The 16166-nt window shown below is 35.8% G+C and overlaps 1 protein-coding gene across 50 annotated transcripts in view; it reads left to right on the top strand.

Annotated features, from left to right (window-relative positions):
* Positions 1 to 16166, top strand: part of RIMS2 (regulating synaptic membrane exocytosis 2) — a 593954-nt gene that overhangs the window by 299631 nt on the left and 278157 nt on the right. For 28 of the 50 annotated variants that reach the window (XM_081070132.1, XM_081070114.1, XM_081070124.1 and 25 more), the window contains one exon: positions 15025 to 15233. In XM_081070132.1, the coding sequence (XP_080926258.1) occupies positions 15025 to 15233 (209 nt within the window). Of the gene's footprint in view, positions 1 to 14833; positions 14902 to 15024; positions 15234 to 16166 lie in introns of all 50 variants that reach the window. The other 22 variants (XM_081070136.1, XM_081070131.1, XM_081070146.1 and 19 more) reach the window with 1 other exon arrangement.

Raw genomic sequence — 16166 nt, 5'->3', positions numbered from 1 at the left:
TCATGTTATTTATTTATTTATTTATTTATTTATTTATTTATTTAGTATTGGGGAAGGAGAACAGGACTTTTTATTGGGAAACAGTGTGTACTTCCAGGACTTTTTTCCAAGTCAAGTTGTTGTCCTTTCAGTCTTAGTTGTGGAGGGCGCAGCTCAGCTCCAGGTCCAGTTGCTGATGCTAGTTGCACAGGGCGCAGCCCACCATCCCTTGCGGGAGTCGAACCGGCAACCTTGTCGTTGAGAGGACGCGCTCCAACCAACTGAGCCATCCGGGAGCGCAGCTTAGCTCAACGTGCCATGCTCAATCTTAGTTGCAGGGGTTGCTGCCCACCATTCCTTGCGGGAGTCGAGGAATCGAACTGGCAACCTTGTGGTTGAGAGCCCGCACTCCAACCAACAACTGAGCCATCCGGGAGGCAGCTCAGCTCAAGGTGCCATGCTCAATCTTAGTTGTAGGGGGTGCTGCCCACCATCCCTTGCGGGACTCGAGGAATTGAACTGGCAACCTTGTGGTTAAGAGTCTACTGGCCCATGTGAGAATCGAACCAGCAGCCTTAGGATTTAGGAGCCTGGAGCTCTAACTGCCTGAGCCTGGGCCAGCCCAGATCTCCTTTAACTTGTGACAGTCTTTTTAAAAATCATTTTATTTATTTATTTTTTAAGATTTTTATTAAAACATAGCTAACATAAAATATTTATTAGTTTCAGGTGTATACAATAATTATTCAACATTTATATACCTAAAAAAGTGATCACCATGATAAGTCCAGCAACCATCTGACACCATACAATGCTATCACAATATTATTGACTATATTGCCTATGCTGTACACTACATCCCCAGGAGTTTTTTGTTTTATACCTGGAAATTTGAACATCATTCCCCTTTTGATTTTACCCCCTTTAAAAAATTTTCAATTGCAGTTGACAGACAATATTATTTTATATTAATTTCAGGTGTCCAGCATAGTGGTTAGACATTTATATAATTTAAGAAATGATTCCCCTGACTAGTACCCCCTGGGCATTATACATAGTTATTACCCTATTATTGACTGTATTCCCTGTGCTTTACTTTACATCCCTGTGACCATTTTTTAACTACTAATTTGTACTTCTTACTGCCTTCACCTTTTTCACCCTGCTCCTCAAATCCCTTCCCATCAATCACACCAATAAATCTAATACCCATCTGACACCATACATAGTTATTACAATTTTATTAACTATATTCCTTATATTTATAACCAGCCCCATGACTACTTTGTAACAACCAATTTGTACTTAATCCCCTTTTTCACCTATTCCCAATCCTCCTCCCATCTGGCAGTCATCAAAATGTTCTCTGTATCTATGAGTTTGTTTCTGTTTTATTTGTTTATTTTATTCTTTAACACATATAAGCAAAGTTGCATTGCATCTGTCTTTCTCTGTCTGACACTCCTCTCAGCACAATGCCCTGCAGGTACATCTATGCCACCACAGATGGCAAGAACCCATTTCTTTCCATGGCCAAGCAATATTCCATTGTATATATGCACCACCTACCTTTATCCATTCATCCATTGAAGGACATCAGGCCGCCTCCACATCCTGGCCTTTGTAAACAATGCTGCAGTGAACATATGGATGCACACGTCCCCTCAAAGTAGCGTTTTAATTTTCTCCAGAAAAATATCCGGAAATGGAATTACTGGGTCTTTCTTTGACACTCGTTATAGCCTTTGTTTTAAAGTCTATTTCATCTGGTATAAGTATTGTTATCACAGCTTTCTGTTGTTTCCATTTTCATGAAATATCTTTTCCCAATCCTTCACTTTGAATCTGTGTGTGTCTTTTGATCTGAAGTTAGTGTCTTGGAGGCAACATATGTAAGGGTCTTGTTTTCTTATCCATGCAGCCACCCTATCTTTTGATTGGATCTTTTAATCCATATACATTGAAAGGAGTTGTTGATAGATATGTGGTTAGTGCCACATATCTAATATATTATTTGTATATTAGTCTTTTTATTATTATTAAAGACGTCACTCTAGGATTTCTTGTAATACTGGTTTGGTGGTAAGAAACTCCTTTAGCTTTTTCTTGTCTGAGAAACTCTTTAGCCATCCTTTGATTCTAAATGATAGCTTTGCTGGGTAGAATAATGTTGGTTGTAGGTCCTTGCTGTTCATCACTTTGAATATATCCTGCCAATCTTTTCTGGCCTGCAAAGTTCTGTTGAGAAATCAGCTGACAGTCTTATGGGAGCTCCCTTGTAAGTAACTAACTGCTTTTCACTTACTGCTTTTAAGATTCTGTCTTTGTCTTTAACCTTTGGCACTTTAATTACGATGTGTCTTGGTGTGGGTCTGTCTGGGTTCACCTGGTTTGGGAATCTGAGCCTACTGGGAAAAGAAAGGGGAGGACATGCTAGAGTGGGATTAATAAATTTATTTAGCAATATCTAATCAATTCATTTAGCAATATGTAATAGCAAAAGACAAAGGCAATTAGTGGAATATGCTAGTGACAGAGTAAAGGTAGTTAATACTAAAATGTGCCAAAGAAGCTCACCAAATTGTAGGAAAAACAGCACTGGAACAGTGAGGAATCAAAACCTTGCCAGGTCTGCAGCTGAGAAAAACTCATGTCTCCCACTGCTGCTTGCTAGTTCCCAAGAATGCCAGAATGATGAAGAAATCACCGAAGAATCTCTTTCCATTGCAATCTCTCTCTCTTTCAACTGAAGTCTGTCTTATATATATCTTTTCAAATGTACCTTAGAGCCAAGCTCCTTGTTCCTGCTTCCCCCTCAGGGAATAGTCAGTTCCTGGAGGGTTCTGCAGTTACTGTGATAAAAATATTGCTTATCTAGCTGAAGGGCTAGTTCATCTGGACAGGCACTATCTACTGTTCCTGCTTGGGACCATCGGCCCGAGGCCTTCCAAAGCCTGGCAACGTGCCTGTCACATCATTCTGATATAACTTAGTTACTTTTGGTATCTGCTGATATGGGTAAAACAGAGAGCAGCATCTCAGGGAAAATTCTTTTAACCCTAAGCAAACCAATACCTCATGTGTAGTCTCTCACAGGAGGGAACCCCACATGCAGTCTCTCATGTGGAGGAATAAAAAAGTTAACTAAAAGCTAACCAATACCTCAAATGCAGTCTCTCACGTGAGGAAACAAAAACTAACCTTAATCTGACCAGCCACCTCACATGGGGAAGACTAACATCGCCCCACATGAGGGAAACAGACAAAAAAAATTAAAAAAAAGCCAACATCAGCCAATTAAGGCAAATTTTCTTAACATCTTCCCTACATGGGCTTGGTTAGGGTAGTTTTCAGTCATTATTTCTTCACATTGGTTTTCAATTACTTGCTCTCTTCTCCTTTTGGTACCTTTATGATGCAAATGTTGATACACTTGATGTTTTTCCACAGGCCCCTTAAATTCTCCTCATTTGTTTGGACTTTTTTTTTTCTTTTTGCTATTAGAATTGGGTGTTTTCTGCTACCTTATCTTCTAAATTGCTGATTCGATTCTCTGCTTCCTGTAATCTACTGTTGATTACTTCTAATTATTCTTCATTTCAATTATTGATATTATTTCTGACTGGTTCTTTTTTATGTTTTCTGTCTCCATTTTCAAATTCCTATCTGTTTGTTGAAGTTCTTACTGAGATCACTGAGCATCCTTTTAACCAGTGTTTGGAACTCTGTGTCTGGTAGATTACTTGTGTCTATTTTATTTAGTTTTTTTTTTTTTTTAGCTCTGTTCTGTTCTGTTATTTGGGATATGTTTCTTTCTCTCCCCATTTTGGTTGCCTCCCTGTGTTTGCTCTATATTAGGTAGTGCTGCTATGCCTCCCAGTCTTATTGGAGTGGACTTCTGTAGTAGGTGTCCTGTGGGACCCAGTGGTGCAGTCTCCCTGGTCACCAGAGCTAGGTGCTTCAGGTGTGGGTTGTGTGTGGGTTGTGTGTGCCCTCATGCTGCAATCGAGCCTTGGTTGCTGTTTGCACATCAGTGCGAGGGATTGACCCTAAGGCTGATTGGTTGTGAGGACTGTCCATGACTACAGTGGAGGAACTGTGTATACAAGGGCTGACCCTATAGAGCAGGGTTCACTTTAGCAAGGCTTTGGTGCTTGCCCAGTCTGCCCTTTGGGTTTGTTGTCATTGGAGGTGGCTGGGTGATGCTCTGGCCCATTCTGAAGCTTGCCACTGGGCCTGCCAGTCCTGGGGCCTCCTGAGAGGAGACCTGCTGCAGGTCTAGTTCAGCTTCAGTCTGTGCCCTGTCCAGAGCCACCTGACACGAACTGCTGAGATAGCTGCTACCTGTGCTGTGCTTGGAGGTGCTTTGAGAGCCCAAGCCACAAATCAAGGCTGGTTGTTGCTAATGCTGGGCTTAGGGCTGCTCAGCCAATTACAGGACATGCTGAAACCAACTGCTGCTTGTTTCAGTTTTGTGAACCTTTGAGGGATTTTAGGAAGGTTTGCAGCATAAACCAAAGCAGGCTTTTTATATGGAAAAACCACTGGATGTGGGTTGGGTATGACTGACAGATAGGTGGGGTGGGGTCTGAGGCAATAACTAGGGTGGGGCAGATGAAAGGTGTTAGCCTGTTTCATGGGGACTCAGATATGGCATCTGCACGAGTCTGCTTGCAGGAAAGCGGAGGGCTTAACAAAGAAATAATGGCTTCCACCAATTCCTCCATCTGGAATAAAGCTGCCCCTCCAGCCCTCACCCTGAGCTAGACAATTCAGTTCTTCCGCATATGTCCCTGTCATCTTTTGAGCTACTGCCTCAGTGCTAGAGCTTAGAGCGAGTTAGTCCATTAGCAAGTAAGTCCATGCACAGGCCCCTTAAGAGGAGTGCCTGGCAGTGTAGCCGCCCTTGGGCTCACTTAGTTGCAATCTCCGCTGGTTTTCACAGCCAGACGTTATGGGGACTTCTCTTTCTGGCACTGGAAGCCTGGGCTGGACAGTCTGGTATGGAGTTGGGCCCCTTCACTACTCTGGGGGACCTCTGCAGCCAAGATATCACTCCCAATTTTTAATGGTCACATGTGGGTGTGGGACCAGCCTATTCTGAGTCCCTGCACCTCCTACCAGTCTTGAGGTGGCTTCTTCCGTATGTCTGTAGTTGTAGGGCTTTGCTTCGGCTAGACTTCAGGTGATTCTCAATAATGGGTGTTCTGTTGTTTACTTGTAATTGATGTGGTCCTGAAAGGAGGTAAGCACCGCATTTGCTTTCTCCACTATCTTGACCAGAAATCACTCTATTCAACCAGTCTTGCATTCCAGCAATAAACCCCATTTGGTGAGAGTATAATTCTTTTTATATCGTATTGGTGAATTATATTTGCTAATATTTTATTAAGGATTTCTTTGTCTATATTCATGAGGGATATTTGTCTGCATTTTTTGTTTTTACTTTTTTTTTAATTTTGTTTTTTTTTCTGTCTTTTTTATGTGTGTTTTTTTTTTAATTGCCTTCCTATGGGTTATCTGAATCTTTTTAGAATTGTATTCTTATTCTTCTGTAGTATTTTTGAGTATATTATTCTGTGTGTGTGTGTGTGTGTGTGTGTGTGTGTGTGTGTGTGGTTGCTCTAGGCAATATATTACATATGCATAACTTATTACATCTTACTGGTTAGAGTGACATGTAGAAACCTTACATACATATTTTAAGTTCTCTTTTCCTTTCCCTGTTTATAATGTAATTATCTTAAATATTTCTTCTATATATGTTGAAAAGCACATTAGACAATGTATACTTTTTGCTTCAAACATCAAACAAAATTTAGAAAATTCAAGAGGAGAAGGCAAGTCTATTGTATTTACCCATCTGTTTGCTTATCGTGTTCTTTATTCTTTTTCCATATTTACAGGTTCCTTCTTTTTTGTTTCCAGAATTTCTTTTAATCATTCTTTTAGGGTAGGTCTGCTGGTGACAAATTCTCTTAGTTTTCTTTTTGTCTGTGAATGTCTTTCTCATTTATTCCTGAAAGGTAATTTTACCATATTTAGAATTCAGTGTTGATATTTCTTTTATTTCAGTTATTGAAAATATTGTGTCACTTTTTTTCTGGCCTCGAAGGTTTCTGAGGAGAAATCCACTACCATTTAAGTTATTTTAGCCCTTTAGGTAAGGTGTTGTTTCTTTCTTGCTTCTTCCAACAGTTTTGTCTTTAGTTTTTAGTTTGATTATGATGTTTCTTGGCACAGATTTCTTTGTGATTTCTCATTTGGGAATTTATGTAGTTTCTTGAATCAGTAGCTTATATATTTTGCAAACTTGGGAAATTTTCAGTTATTATATTTTCAAATACTGGGATGGTGAGATGAATCTTCTGAGATGAATCCTTAAGCCCCTGAGTGTTATTTTATTTTTATTTTGTCTTCTCTCTCTCTCTCTCTCTCTCTCTCTCTCTCTCTCTCTCTCTCTCTCTCTCTCTCTCTCTGCATTGGGTAATTTGTGTTCTATTTTCAGATTGATTGTGATCCCTCTTCCTTTCTATTCTGCAGTTGAGCCCATCCATTTTCTTTTTTATTTTCAGTTATTTTTCAACAAGTTCTAAAGTTTCCATTTGGTTCTTTTTGTGTCTTCTGTTTCTTGTTTTAGAACCAGAAAGCCCAGCAATACATTTTTGTACTGCTACTAAAGAAAGGATATTTTATTACCTTAGTTCTGCCTTCTGAAACTACACAAAATAAGAATATTAAGTGATAATATTATCTAAATACTAGTAATCCTAGTAGTTTAGGAATGTTTTCTATGTGTTTTATATTGATTACCTTATTTAATCCTTATAGTAACATTTTTATTCATTCAGCAAATGTTAACTGAGTGCCTAACATACACAATGCTCCTATTTTTTTGTCAAATATTTTCACTATAGCTTTAAGTGGTTAAACAGCTGATTTCCTGTTTTTACACTGGAAAGAAATGCATTTCTACTCTTTTCGTAGGTTGAAGGTATAGGGGTAGAAGAGAGATTTCAAGCTGTATTCTCACACCTTTACATAAACCAGCCAAGAATTTTCATTTACAGTCTCCATTCTAAATTTAATCCAACTCATATTTAGCAATGCTTTGTGTGTGACAGTAGTTTATTTTCAAAGGGTTATAAGTCTTTTGAGATACAAATCCTCTAGGCTTTTTGGGTAGCTGTAAAATTATAATTGTCTACTTCTACCATGAGAAAATTGGGAAGCACTTTTCTAGTTCACAGGTTAAAGAATTTTTTCTCTACAAATTGAATTTTGTATATGTTAGCACAACTTCCTCATCCTTTATAAATAAACTTCTTAAAGTAATTATCTCAAGTAGTTCTCAAACATCAGTGAGATCATAACCATCTGGGAGGCTTGTTAAGTCACAGATTGCTGGGCTGCATCTACAGAATTTCTGATTCATTAAGAGCAAGTTGGTGCCCAAGAATTTGTCTACCTAACAAATTCCCAGGTGATGTTGATTATGCTATTTTGGGAATTTATCTTTGTGAACCATTCATCTACACAAAATTTTCTACTTTCTTTTCTGTCTTTGACTCACCAGTTACTTCAATTTGATTTTAATTTTAATGATTCTTTCTAAAGTGCTTTTTCTAACATCTTTTTTGATCTTTGTGTTGCCAAATCAAATGCACAGTTTTCAGTTCCTTGTCTTTCCTGATGTATAGAAATCATTCAATATAGTTGATTTCTCCTTTTGTATAGGAAACTCTTCTGTTTGGTTTGGAGACTTCATCTCCTGTCTCCCTCTATCTTTTTTTTTTTTCCCCTCTGCATATTCTCTCTCTCTCTCTCTCTCTCTCTCTCTCTCTCTCTCTCTCTCTCTCTCCTTTCTTCTCAAATCAAACTTTAAATGTTAGCATTCAAATTGGGTCTTCTTCATATCTTACTTTAACCTCTGTTCCTAAATGATCTACTTAACTGTTGTCTGTATGCTAGCAATTTCCAATTTATGTCTCCAGCTCGGGCATTCCTTCTAGGCTTTATTGTATCTTAACCAATCGATTTCTTATATGCCCACTTGAATAACTTATACGTATTTCAAATAATATATTCAAAATTATTCACCATGCTTAATAAATTCAAGGATGCATATTTTATTTTAATATGTATGAATCGTATAGTCAGTGCCATCTTAGATTTTATGAGATAGAGTAATTCCCTCCTACCTCTCCCCTAATAAAAAGTGTTCTTCCTCCAGTCTTCTCCCTCTCATAAATGGTCTTTCCTTCCATTCAGTTTTTAATGCCTGAAATCTGGGAGTTATCTTTGACTCTTCAATCTTTCTTAGCGCTCTTATTCCTACCTTCAAAACACCTCTCAGTTCCCTCTTTACTTATCATGTCTATTGCCATCACCTTACTTAAAGCCCTAGTCACCTGTTCCATGGATTATTGCAAATGTCTTTTAACTCTTGGCGTCTAACAACTCAATCTCTAGTTAGCACTTTGATTTATCTTTTAAAAATATTAATCATTTTATGTCACCATCTTACTTAAACTTTTTCAAGGAATGAAATTCATAATATTTAATGTGGTATAAAAAGGTTTCACTAAGCTGGTTTGTACTGCCACCAGTCTCATTTAGCATTATATTTGCCCTCATTCTTTTTGTTTCAGTCTCTCTGGTATTCTAGCAGTTCTTTTACACTATCATCGTATTACTTCGTCCTGGAATGCTCGTTCCTCTCCCCATCTCCTTTCTCATCCTTTAGGTCACATGTTTCAGTTCTCATCTTAAATATCACTAGAGATGTTTGCTGATCCCTAAATTTAAATAAGATCTTACTATATTCTCTCAGTGTTTTGTACTTCACTATATGACACTGATGATTTGTTTATTGTGTTTATCTCTACTTTGTTGTATATCTCATTCTTTTACCCTTTACACTAGAGGATAGCACAATGCATAGTAAATGGAAGGTGTTAAGTAAATATCTTTAGATAAATGATGTACAAATAGAGTTTTAAAAGATGTATGTGCACATACAGACTAAAAATAAATTCATTTTTTAAAAATTTTATTAAATTTATTGGGTGACATTGGTTAGTAAAATTACATAGGTTTCAAGTGTGTATTCTGTAATACATCATCTATATATCGCATTGTATATTCACCACCCAGAGTCAGTTCACCTTCCATCACCCCTTTTACTCCCTTCTTCTACCACCCTCTTACCCTCCTGTAACCATTAAAACTGTTGTCTATGATATTTTGTCTATCTTGTTCAGTTTTGCATGAATGAAGTCATATAGTTCTTGACTTTTTCTATCTGACTTATTTTGCTTAGCATGATAATCTCATGGTTTCAAGTGTGTATTCTGTAATACATCATCTATATATCGCATTGTATATTCACCACCCAGAGTCAGTTCACCTTCCATCACCCCTTTTACTCCCTTCACTCTCCCACCCTCTTACCCTCCTGTAACCATTAAAACTGTTGTCTATGATATTTTGTCTATCTTGTTCAGTTTTGCATGAATGAAGTCATATAGTTCTTGACTTTTTCTATCTGACTTATTTTGCTTAGCATGATAATCTCAAGATCCATCCATGTTGTCGCAAATGGCAATATTTCATCTTTTCTTATGGCTGAGTAATATTCCACTATATATATGCATCACATCTTTTTTATCCAGTCATCTATTGAAGGACATTTTCAGTTGTTTCCATGTCTTGCCATAATACATGAATAATGCTGCAAAATGAACATAGGGAAACATATACCTTTAGAGATAAATGTTTTCAGTTTGGGTAGATACCCAGAAAAAGGATTGCTGGATCGTATGAAAATTTTATTTTTAATTTTTTAAGGAACCTCCATACTGTTTTCCATAGTGGCTGTACCAATTTACATTCCCACCCGCAGTGCATGAGGGTTTCTTTTTCTCCATAGCCTCTCCAACACTTGTTATTACTTGTCTTGTTGATAGTTGCTATTCTTACAGGTGTGAGGTGGTATTTCATTGTGGTTTTGATTTACATATCCCTAATAAGTAGTGAAGTTGAGCATTTTCCCATATATACCTGTTGGCCATTTGTTTGTCTTCTTAGGAAAAGTGTCTATTGCAGTCCTCTACCATTTTTTAATTGGATTGTTTGTTTTCCTGTTATTGGGTTTTATGAGTTCTTTATATATTTTAGTCATTAGCCCCTTATTGGAGGCATTGTTTGCAAATATCTTCTCCCATTTGGTTGGTTGCGTCTTTATTTTTTCAATGGTTTCTCTTGCTGTGCAGAAGCTTTTTAATCTGATATAGTCCCACTCATTTATTTTTGCTTTTCCTTCCCTTGCCTTTGAGGTCAAATTTATAAAATCCTCTGTAAACCCAAGGTCCATAAGTTTAGTATGTATGCTTTCTTCTATGCCATTTATTTTTTCAGGTCTTATGTTTAGGTCTTTGATCTCTTTTGAGTTAATTTTGGTATATGGTGACATAGAGCAGTCTAGTTGCAATCTTTTATGTGTTGGCTTTCCAATTTTCCCAGCACCATTTATTGAATCGGCTCTCTTCTTCATTGTATGTTTTTGGTTCTTTTGTTGAAAATTAACTGCCCATATATATTTGGGGTTATTTCTGGGTCCTCAATTCTATTCTGAGTGTCTGTTTTTCTACCACTATCATTCTGTTTTGATTACTGTTGCTTTGTAGTATGAATTGAAGTCAAGCAGTGTGATATTTCGAGCCTTTTTTCTTTTTTTTTCTTCCTTAGGATTGCTTTGGCTATTCGGGATCTTTTGATGATTTTTTGTTCTGTTTCTTTAAAAAATGCCGTTGGGATTTTGATGAGGATTGCATTAAGTCTGTGTATGGCTTTGGGTAATATGGCCATTTTAACTGTTGATTCTTTCAATTCATGAACATGGAATATCTTTCCATTTCTTTGTGTGTTCTTCAATTTCTTTTAATAATGTTTTATGGTTTTCAGTGTATGGGTCTTTTACATCCTTGGTTAGGTTTATTCCAAGGTATTTTATTCTTTTGTTGCAATTGCAAAATGAGTTTTTTTGTTTCATTTCTTTATCTGAAAATTCATTGTTAGTATATAGGAATGCAATGGATTTTTGTACATTGATTTTGTATCTTGCAACTTTACTGTATTTGTTTATTGTTTTAATAGTTTTTTAGTGGAGTCTTCTATAGAGCTTATATAGAGTTTTCTATATAAAGAATCATGTCATCTGCAAAAAGTGACAATTTAACATCTTCATTCCCAATTTGGATGCCTTTTATTTCTTTCTCTTCTCTGCTTGCTGTGGCTAGGATTTCCAATACTATATTGAATAACAGTGGTGACAGGGGACATCCCTGTCTTCTTCCTGATCATAGAGGAAAAGCTTTCAGTTTTTCACCATTAATGTGATATTAGCTGAGGGTTTGTCATTCATGGCCTTTATTATGTTCAGGTACTTTCCTTTTATACCCATATTATTAAGTGTTTCAATCATAAAGGAATGTTGTATCTTGTCACGTGGGTTTTCTGCATCTATTGATGTGTTCATATGATATTTATACTTTGTTTTTGTGGTGTATCAATCACATTGATCATTTTGTGTATGTTGAACCATCCTTGTGACCCTTGAGTGAACCTCACTTGATTATTTTGATATATTGTTGTATTCTACTTATTAGTATTTCATTTAGGATTTTTGCATTTGTATTCACCAGAGATATTGATCTGTACTTTTCTTTGTGTGTGTTTGTTATCCTTACCAGGTGTTGGTATCAGTAATGTTGGCCTTATGAAATAAGTTAGGGAGTATTGTTCCTTCTTGAATTTTTTGGATGTGTTTGAGGAAGACAAGTATTAAATCATCTTTGAATGTTTGGTAGAATTCACTAGTAAAACCATCTGGTCCTAGACTTTTGTTTCTAGGGAGGTGTGGATGATTTTTCCATTTCTTTACTATTCATCAGTCTATTAAGATTTTCCAGTTCTTCATGATTCAGTCTAGAAAGGTTATATATTTCTTTTTTTTCCTGTTTTTTTTTTTTTTTTTTTTTTTTTACAGGTGGTATTTACTCCAGGTATAATAAAAGTGGGCTATGACATCCATCCTTGAAATTTTCACCTACTCACAGCAATTGCCTGGGATTTCCATTTGTTTTTGTTTATTTATTTTTTTTTTTTTATTTAAAATTGTAGTTGGCATTCATTAATGTTTAGCTTATGGTGTACAATGCCATGATCAGGCATCCACAGTATCTCTGAGGTGGTCTCCCAAATAGGACGCATGTCCATCGGATACCCAACAAAATCTTTACAACATTATTGAATAAGTTCCCCAAATTAATTTTCAAAAAACCCTGAGGCCATCTTGTGGTTACCAGCTGCTTCCTAATTCCTTCACCTTTCCCCTTATTCCCAACCCCCCCCCCAATTTAACAACTCTCGGGTTTTTCTTTGTGTCCCCAAAACTGTTTCTGATTAGTTCATTCACATATTCTTTTCTTTAAATTCCGCATATAAGTGAGATCATATGGTACTTGTCTTTCTCTTTCTGACTTATTTCACTTAACATAATGTTCTCTAGATCCATCCATGTTGCTGCAAATGATAAGATTTCTTTCTTCTTTATGGCTGCGTAATACTCCATTGTATAAATGTACCACAGCTTCTTAATCCAGTCATCTACCGATGGGCATTTCGGTTGTTTCCATATCTTGGCTATTGTGTAAAGTGCTGCAATAAATATAGGAGTGCATACTGATTTTTGAATTGGAGTTTTGGATTTCTCCGGGTAGATGCCTAGGAGTGGAATTACTGGATCATAGGGTAGTTCCATTTTCAGATTCCTGAGATACCTCCATACTGTTTTCCATAGTGGCTGCACTAATCTGCAATCCCACCAACAGTGCACTAGCGTTCCCTTTTCTTCACATCCGCGCCAGCATTTGTTGTTTGTTGATTTATTGATGATAGCCATTTTGACTGGAGTGAGGTGGTATCTCATTGTGGTTTTTATTTGCATTTCTCTGATGGTTAGTGAGGTTGAGCATTTCTTCATATGTCTTCTTGCCTTCTGTATGTCCTTTTTAGAGAAATGTCTCCCCAAGTCCTCTGCCCATTTTTTAATTGGGTTGTTTGTTTTTTTGGAGTTGAGTTAAGTAAGTTTTTTTATAGATTTGTGATATTAATCCCTTATCAGATATATCATTGGCAAATATCTTTTCCCATTCAGTAGGATCTCTTTTTGTTTTATTGATGGTTTTCTTTGCTGTGAAAAAACTTTTTAGTTTGATGTAATCCCACATGTTTATTTTTTCTCTTACTTCCCTCGCGCGAGGGGATATATCAGTGAAAATCTTACTCCGGGTAATGTCCATGAAGTTTCTTCCTATATTTAGAAAGGTTACATATTTCTAAGAACTTGTCCATTTCTTCTAGGTTATTGAGTGTGGTGGCATATAGTTCTCCATAGTATTATTGTATGGTTGTTTGTATTTTTGTGGTATCTATCGTAACTTCTTCTCTTTCATTTCTGATTTTATTTGTTTCTTTTTTCTTTTTTCCTTAGTGGGTCTAGCCAGGGGTTTGACAATGTTATTAATCTTTTCAAAGAACCAACTTTTTGTGTATTTTATACATATATATATATATATATATATATATATATATATATATATTTTGTTCTCTGTTTCATTTAATTCTGCTCTATTTTTTATTATTTTCTTTCTTCTGCTGACTTTGTGATTCATTTGTTCTTCTTTTTCTAGTTCTATAAGATATAGTTAGGTGTTTTATTTGAGATTTTTCTTGTTTCTTGAGATATTCCTGTAATGATATAAATTTCCCTCTTAATACTACTTTCCCAACATCCCAGTAATTTTGATACAGTGGATTTTCATTCTCATTTGTTTCTATATTTTTATTTCTTCTTTGACCCAGTTGGTTTTTTAGTAGCATGTTTAATCTTCATGTTTGTGTTTTTTTCTTTTATTTTTCTTTTGTGTGTGTGATTGATCTCCAATTTAAAAGCATTGTGGTCAGAGAATAGGCTTGGTATTCCAAGCATAGAAAGAAATTCTTTTTGAAATGTAAGGCAAATATAGAGCAACTATGTTTGGGAAATGGATATTCATTCTTAGTTGACAATTACACAAATTATCTGATGAAAGTATATTAAAAGAAAATTTACTTTTTTATGAGAATACAATTTCTGAAAAAGTTGAAAAAATGTTTCAAAATAATAGGTAACTCATGATATTTAAGAAAGTTTATTTTCAGTATTAGAAATTGAGTGAATTTTTTTTTCATTTTCATATGAAGTTATTACTTTGTGTAACCAATTCTGTTTTTTTAACCATTCAAATTTTGTAGGAGGTTTCAGCATTATAAAGAATCATACTACATTCCAGGAACAACATTTAATTACTTGGCTTTTTGTTATAGTGGTTATTGGCAAAACCACTGTTTAATTTTTAAAATATTCTTTAATCTTTGGAGAGTAATACTCATGTCTGTAGGCCAGCATGAAAAAAAAAAATAGATGAATATCAGACATAGCTGACAGTCTTCTTCTTTTTTTTTTTTTTTAGAATATATAATTTTTTCATTTCTATTACTGTTTATTATTAGGCTTTTCTCTCCTTGTAGGACTTTTGTTCTGTAGGGTCTGTCTATAGATTTATATTTTATGTTCTGTAAATTTTACTCATTTGGAATCTTAGGTTTCTCTTGGTATATATAGTGAGTGCTACAGACAAAGTTCTTGAAACCAGACAGTATAACACAGTTTAAAATGTTTATAATGTCTTTGTCTGTCCTTTCTTTCACGGTCTCCTTTACTGCACTCTTGTCTGTCTGACTCTCACAGGAGACATGGATTACAACTGGTTGGACCATACGTCTTGGCATAGCAGTGAGGCATCCCCAATGTCTTTGGTGAGACATGTGGAGCCTTACTATTTAATTTCCGTTATCATTTCACTTTTCCTTTTTTTATTTACACCTTTGCATGTTTTCTTTTTTGTATCTTTTTTTTATTTTTTTATCCCACACCTGTAGGGGACAGTCAAAAGGGAAAAAGAAAAACTAGTGAGCAGGCAGTTTTGTCGGACTCTAACACCAGGTCTGAGAGACAAAAGAAAATGATGTACTTTGGTGGCCACTCTTTGGAAGAGGATTTGGAATGGTCTGAGCCTCAGATTAAGGACTCTGGGGTAGATACGTGTAGTAGCACAACCCTTAACGAGGAGCATAGCCATAGTGATAAGGTACTGAGATTGTGGAGCCTGCCTTTTAACCTGCTCATTTGGTCTTCGTTTGCTCTCTGTCACTCATTCAAACAGAACATAATAAAAGGACAGGGCATTGCAAGGGTCAATGTAGCATTTCTTAAGGTGCAGAAAAGAAAAACAAAACCAAAACAAACAAATCAAAATACTTTTTGCTTGCTTTGCTGTTTTTGTTGTTTGACGGCATACCAAAAAATAAGCAAATGAAATAAAAAATTAGGAACAAAGGAATGTTTTGTCTACTGTCGCATGAGAGAACTTTGTAATGTTATTATAAACCACAAATATAAAGAATTTTTTTGATTGGCTTATTTGATTGCTTACATATATTTTCCTTGGGATGAAAATTAAATTATTAATAGTTTGAATCCCAGGTAAAAGGGAGATAATTGGGTCTGTTTGCACAGAAAAAGTTGTTTTTCTTTTTTCCCTTTCACTGTCATTTTGCTCTTTTGTTTTATTGTCATAGCATTTTAATGTAGTATTAATTAGTATTAGAACCATTGCCATCTGCTTTGGTATTTATTATTTTTGCTTTTAGTGAAGTGAGACTTTTGAACTCTTATTACTATATAAATGTGATTGACTGGAACTTGTCTTTTGCTTGCTAAATTTTGCATGAAGGTGTGCATGTTACTTTAAGATAACTGTGAAATTGTGATTACACAAATCATTTACTTGTGTTATTTGACATATAATTCATAATGGAATGGTGTCATTATTTATACAGGGCTTGGTCTGCCCTGAGAAAGAGATGTGCTCCTAATATTTGAATATTTAGCAATGGATACCATTGAATTATACAATAAAATTAATTTACTAAATAGATCAAAGATTTGAAAGAATCAGCGAACCTCCAAAAAGTGAGAAACGTAATCACTTATGAATCAGGCCTGCTTCACCTATGAAGAT

Source organism: Rhinolophus hipposideros (assembly GCF_964194185.1).
Source record: "Rhinolophus hipposideros genome assembly, chromosome: 13".
Taxonomy (NCBI): domain Eukaryota; kingdom Metazoa; phylum Chordata; class Mammalia; order Chiroptera; family Rhinolophidae; genus Rhinolophus; species Rhinolophus hipposideros.
Note: the sequence above shows the minus strand (reverse complement) of the source record. Positions and strands in the feature narration are given on the sequence as shown.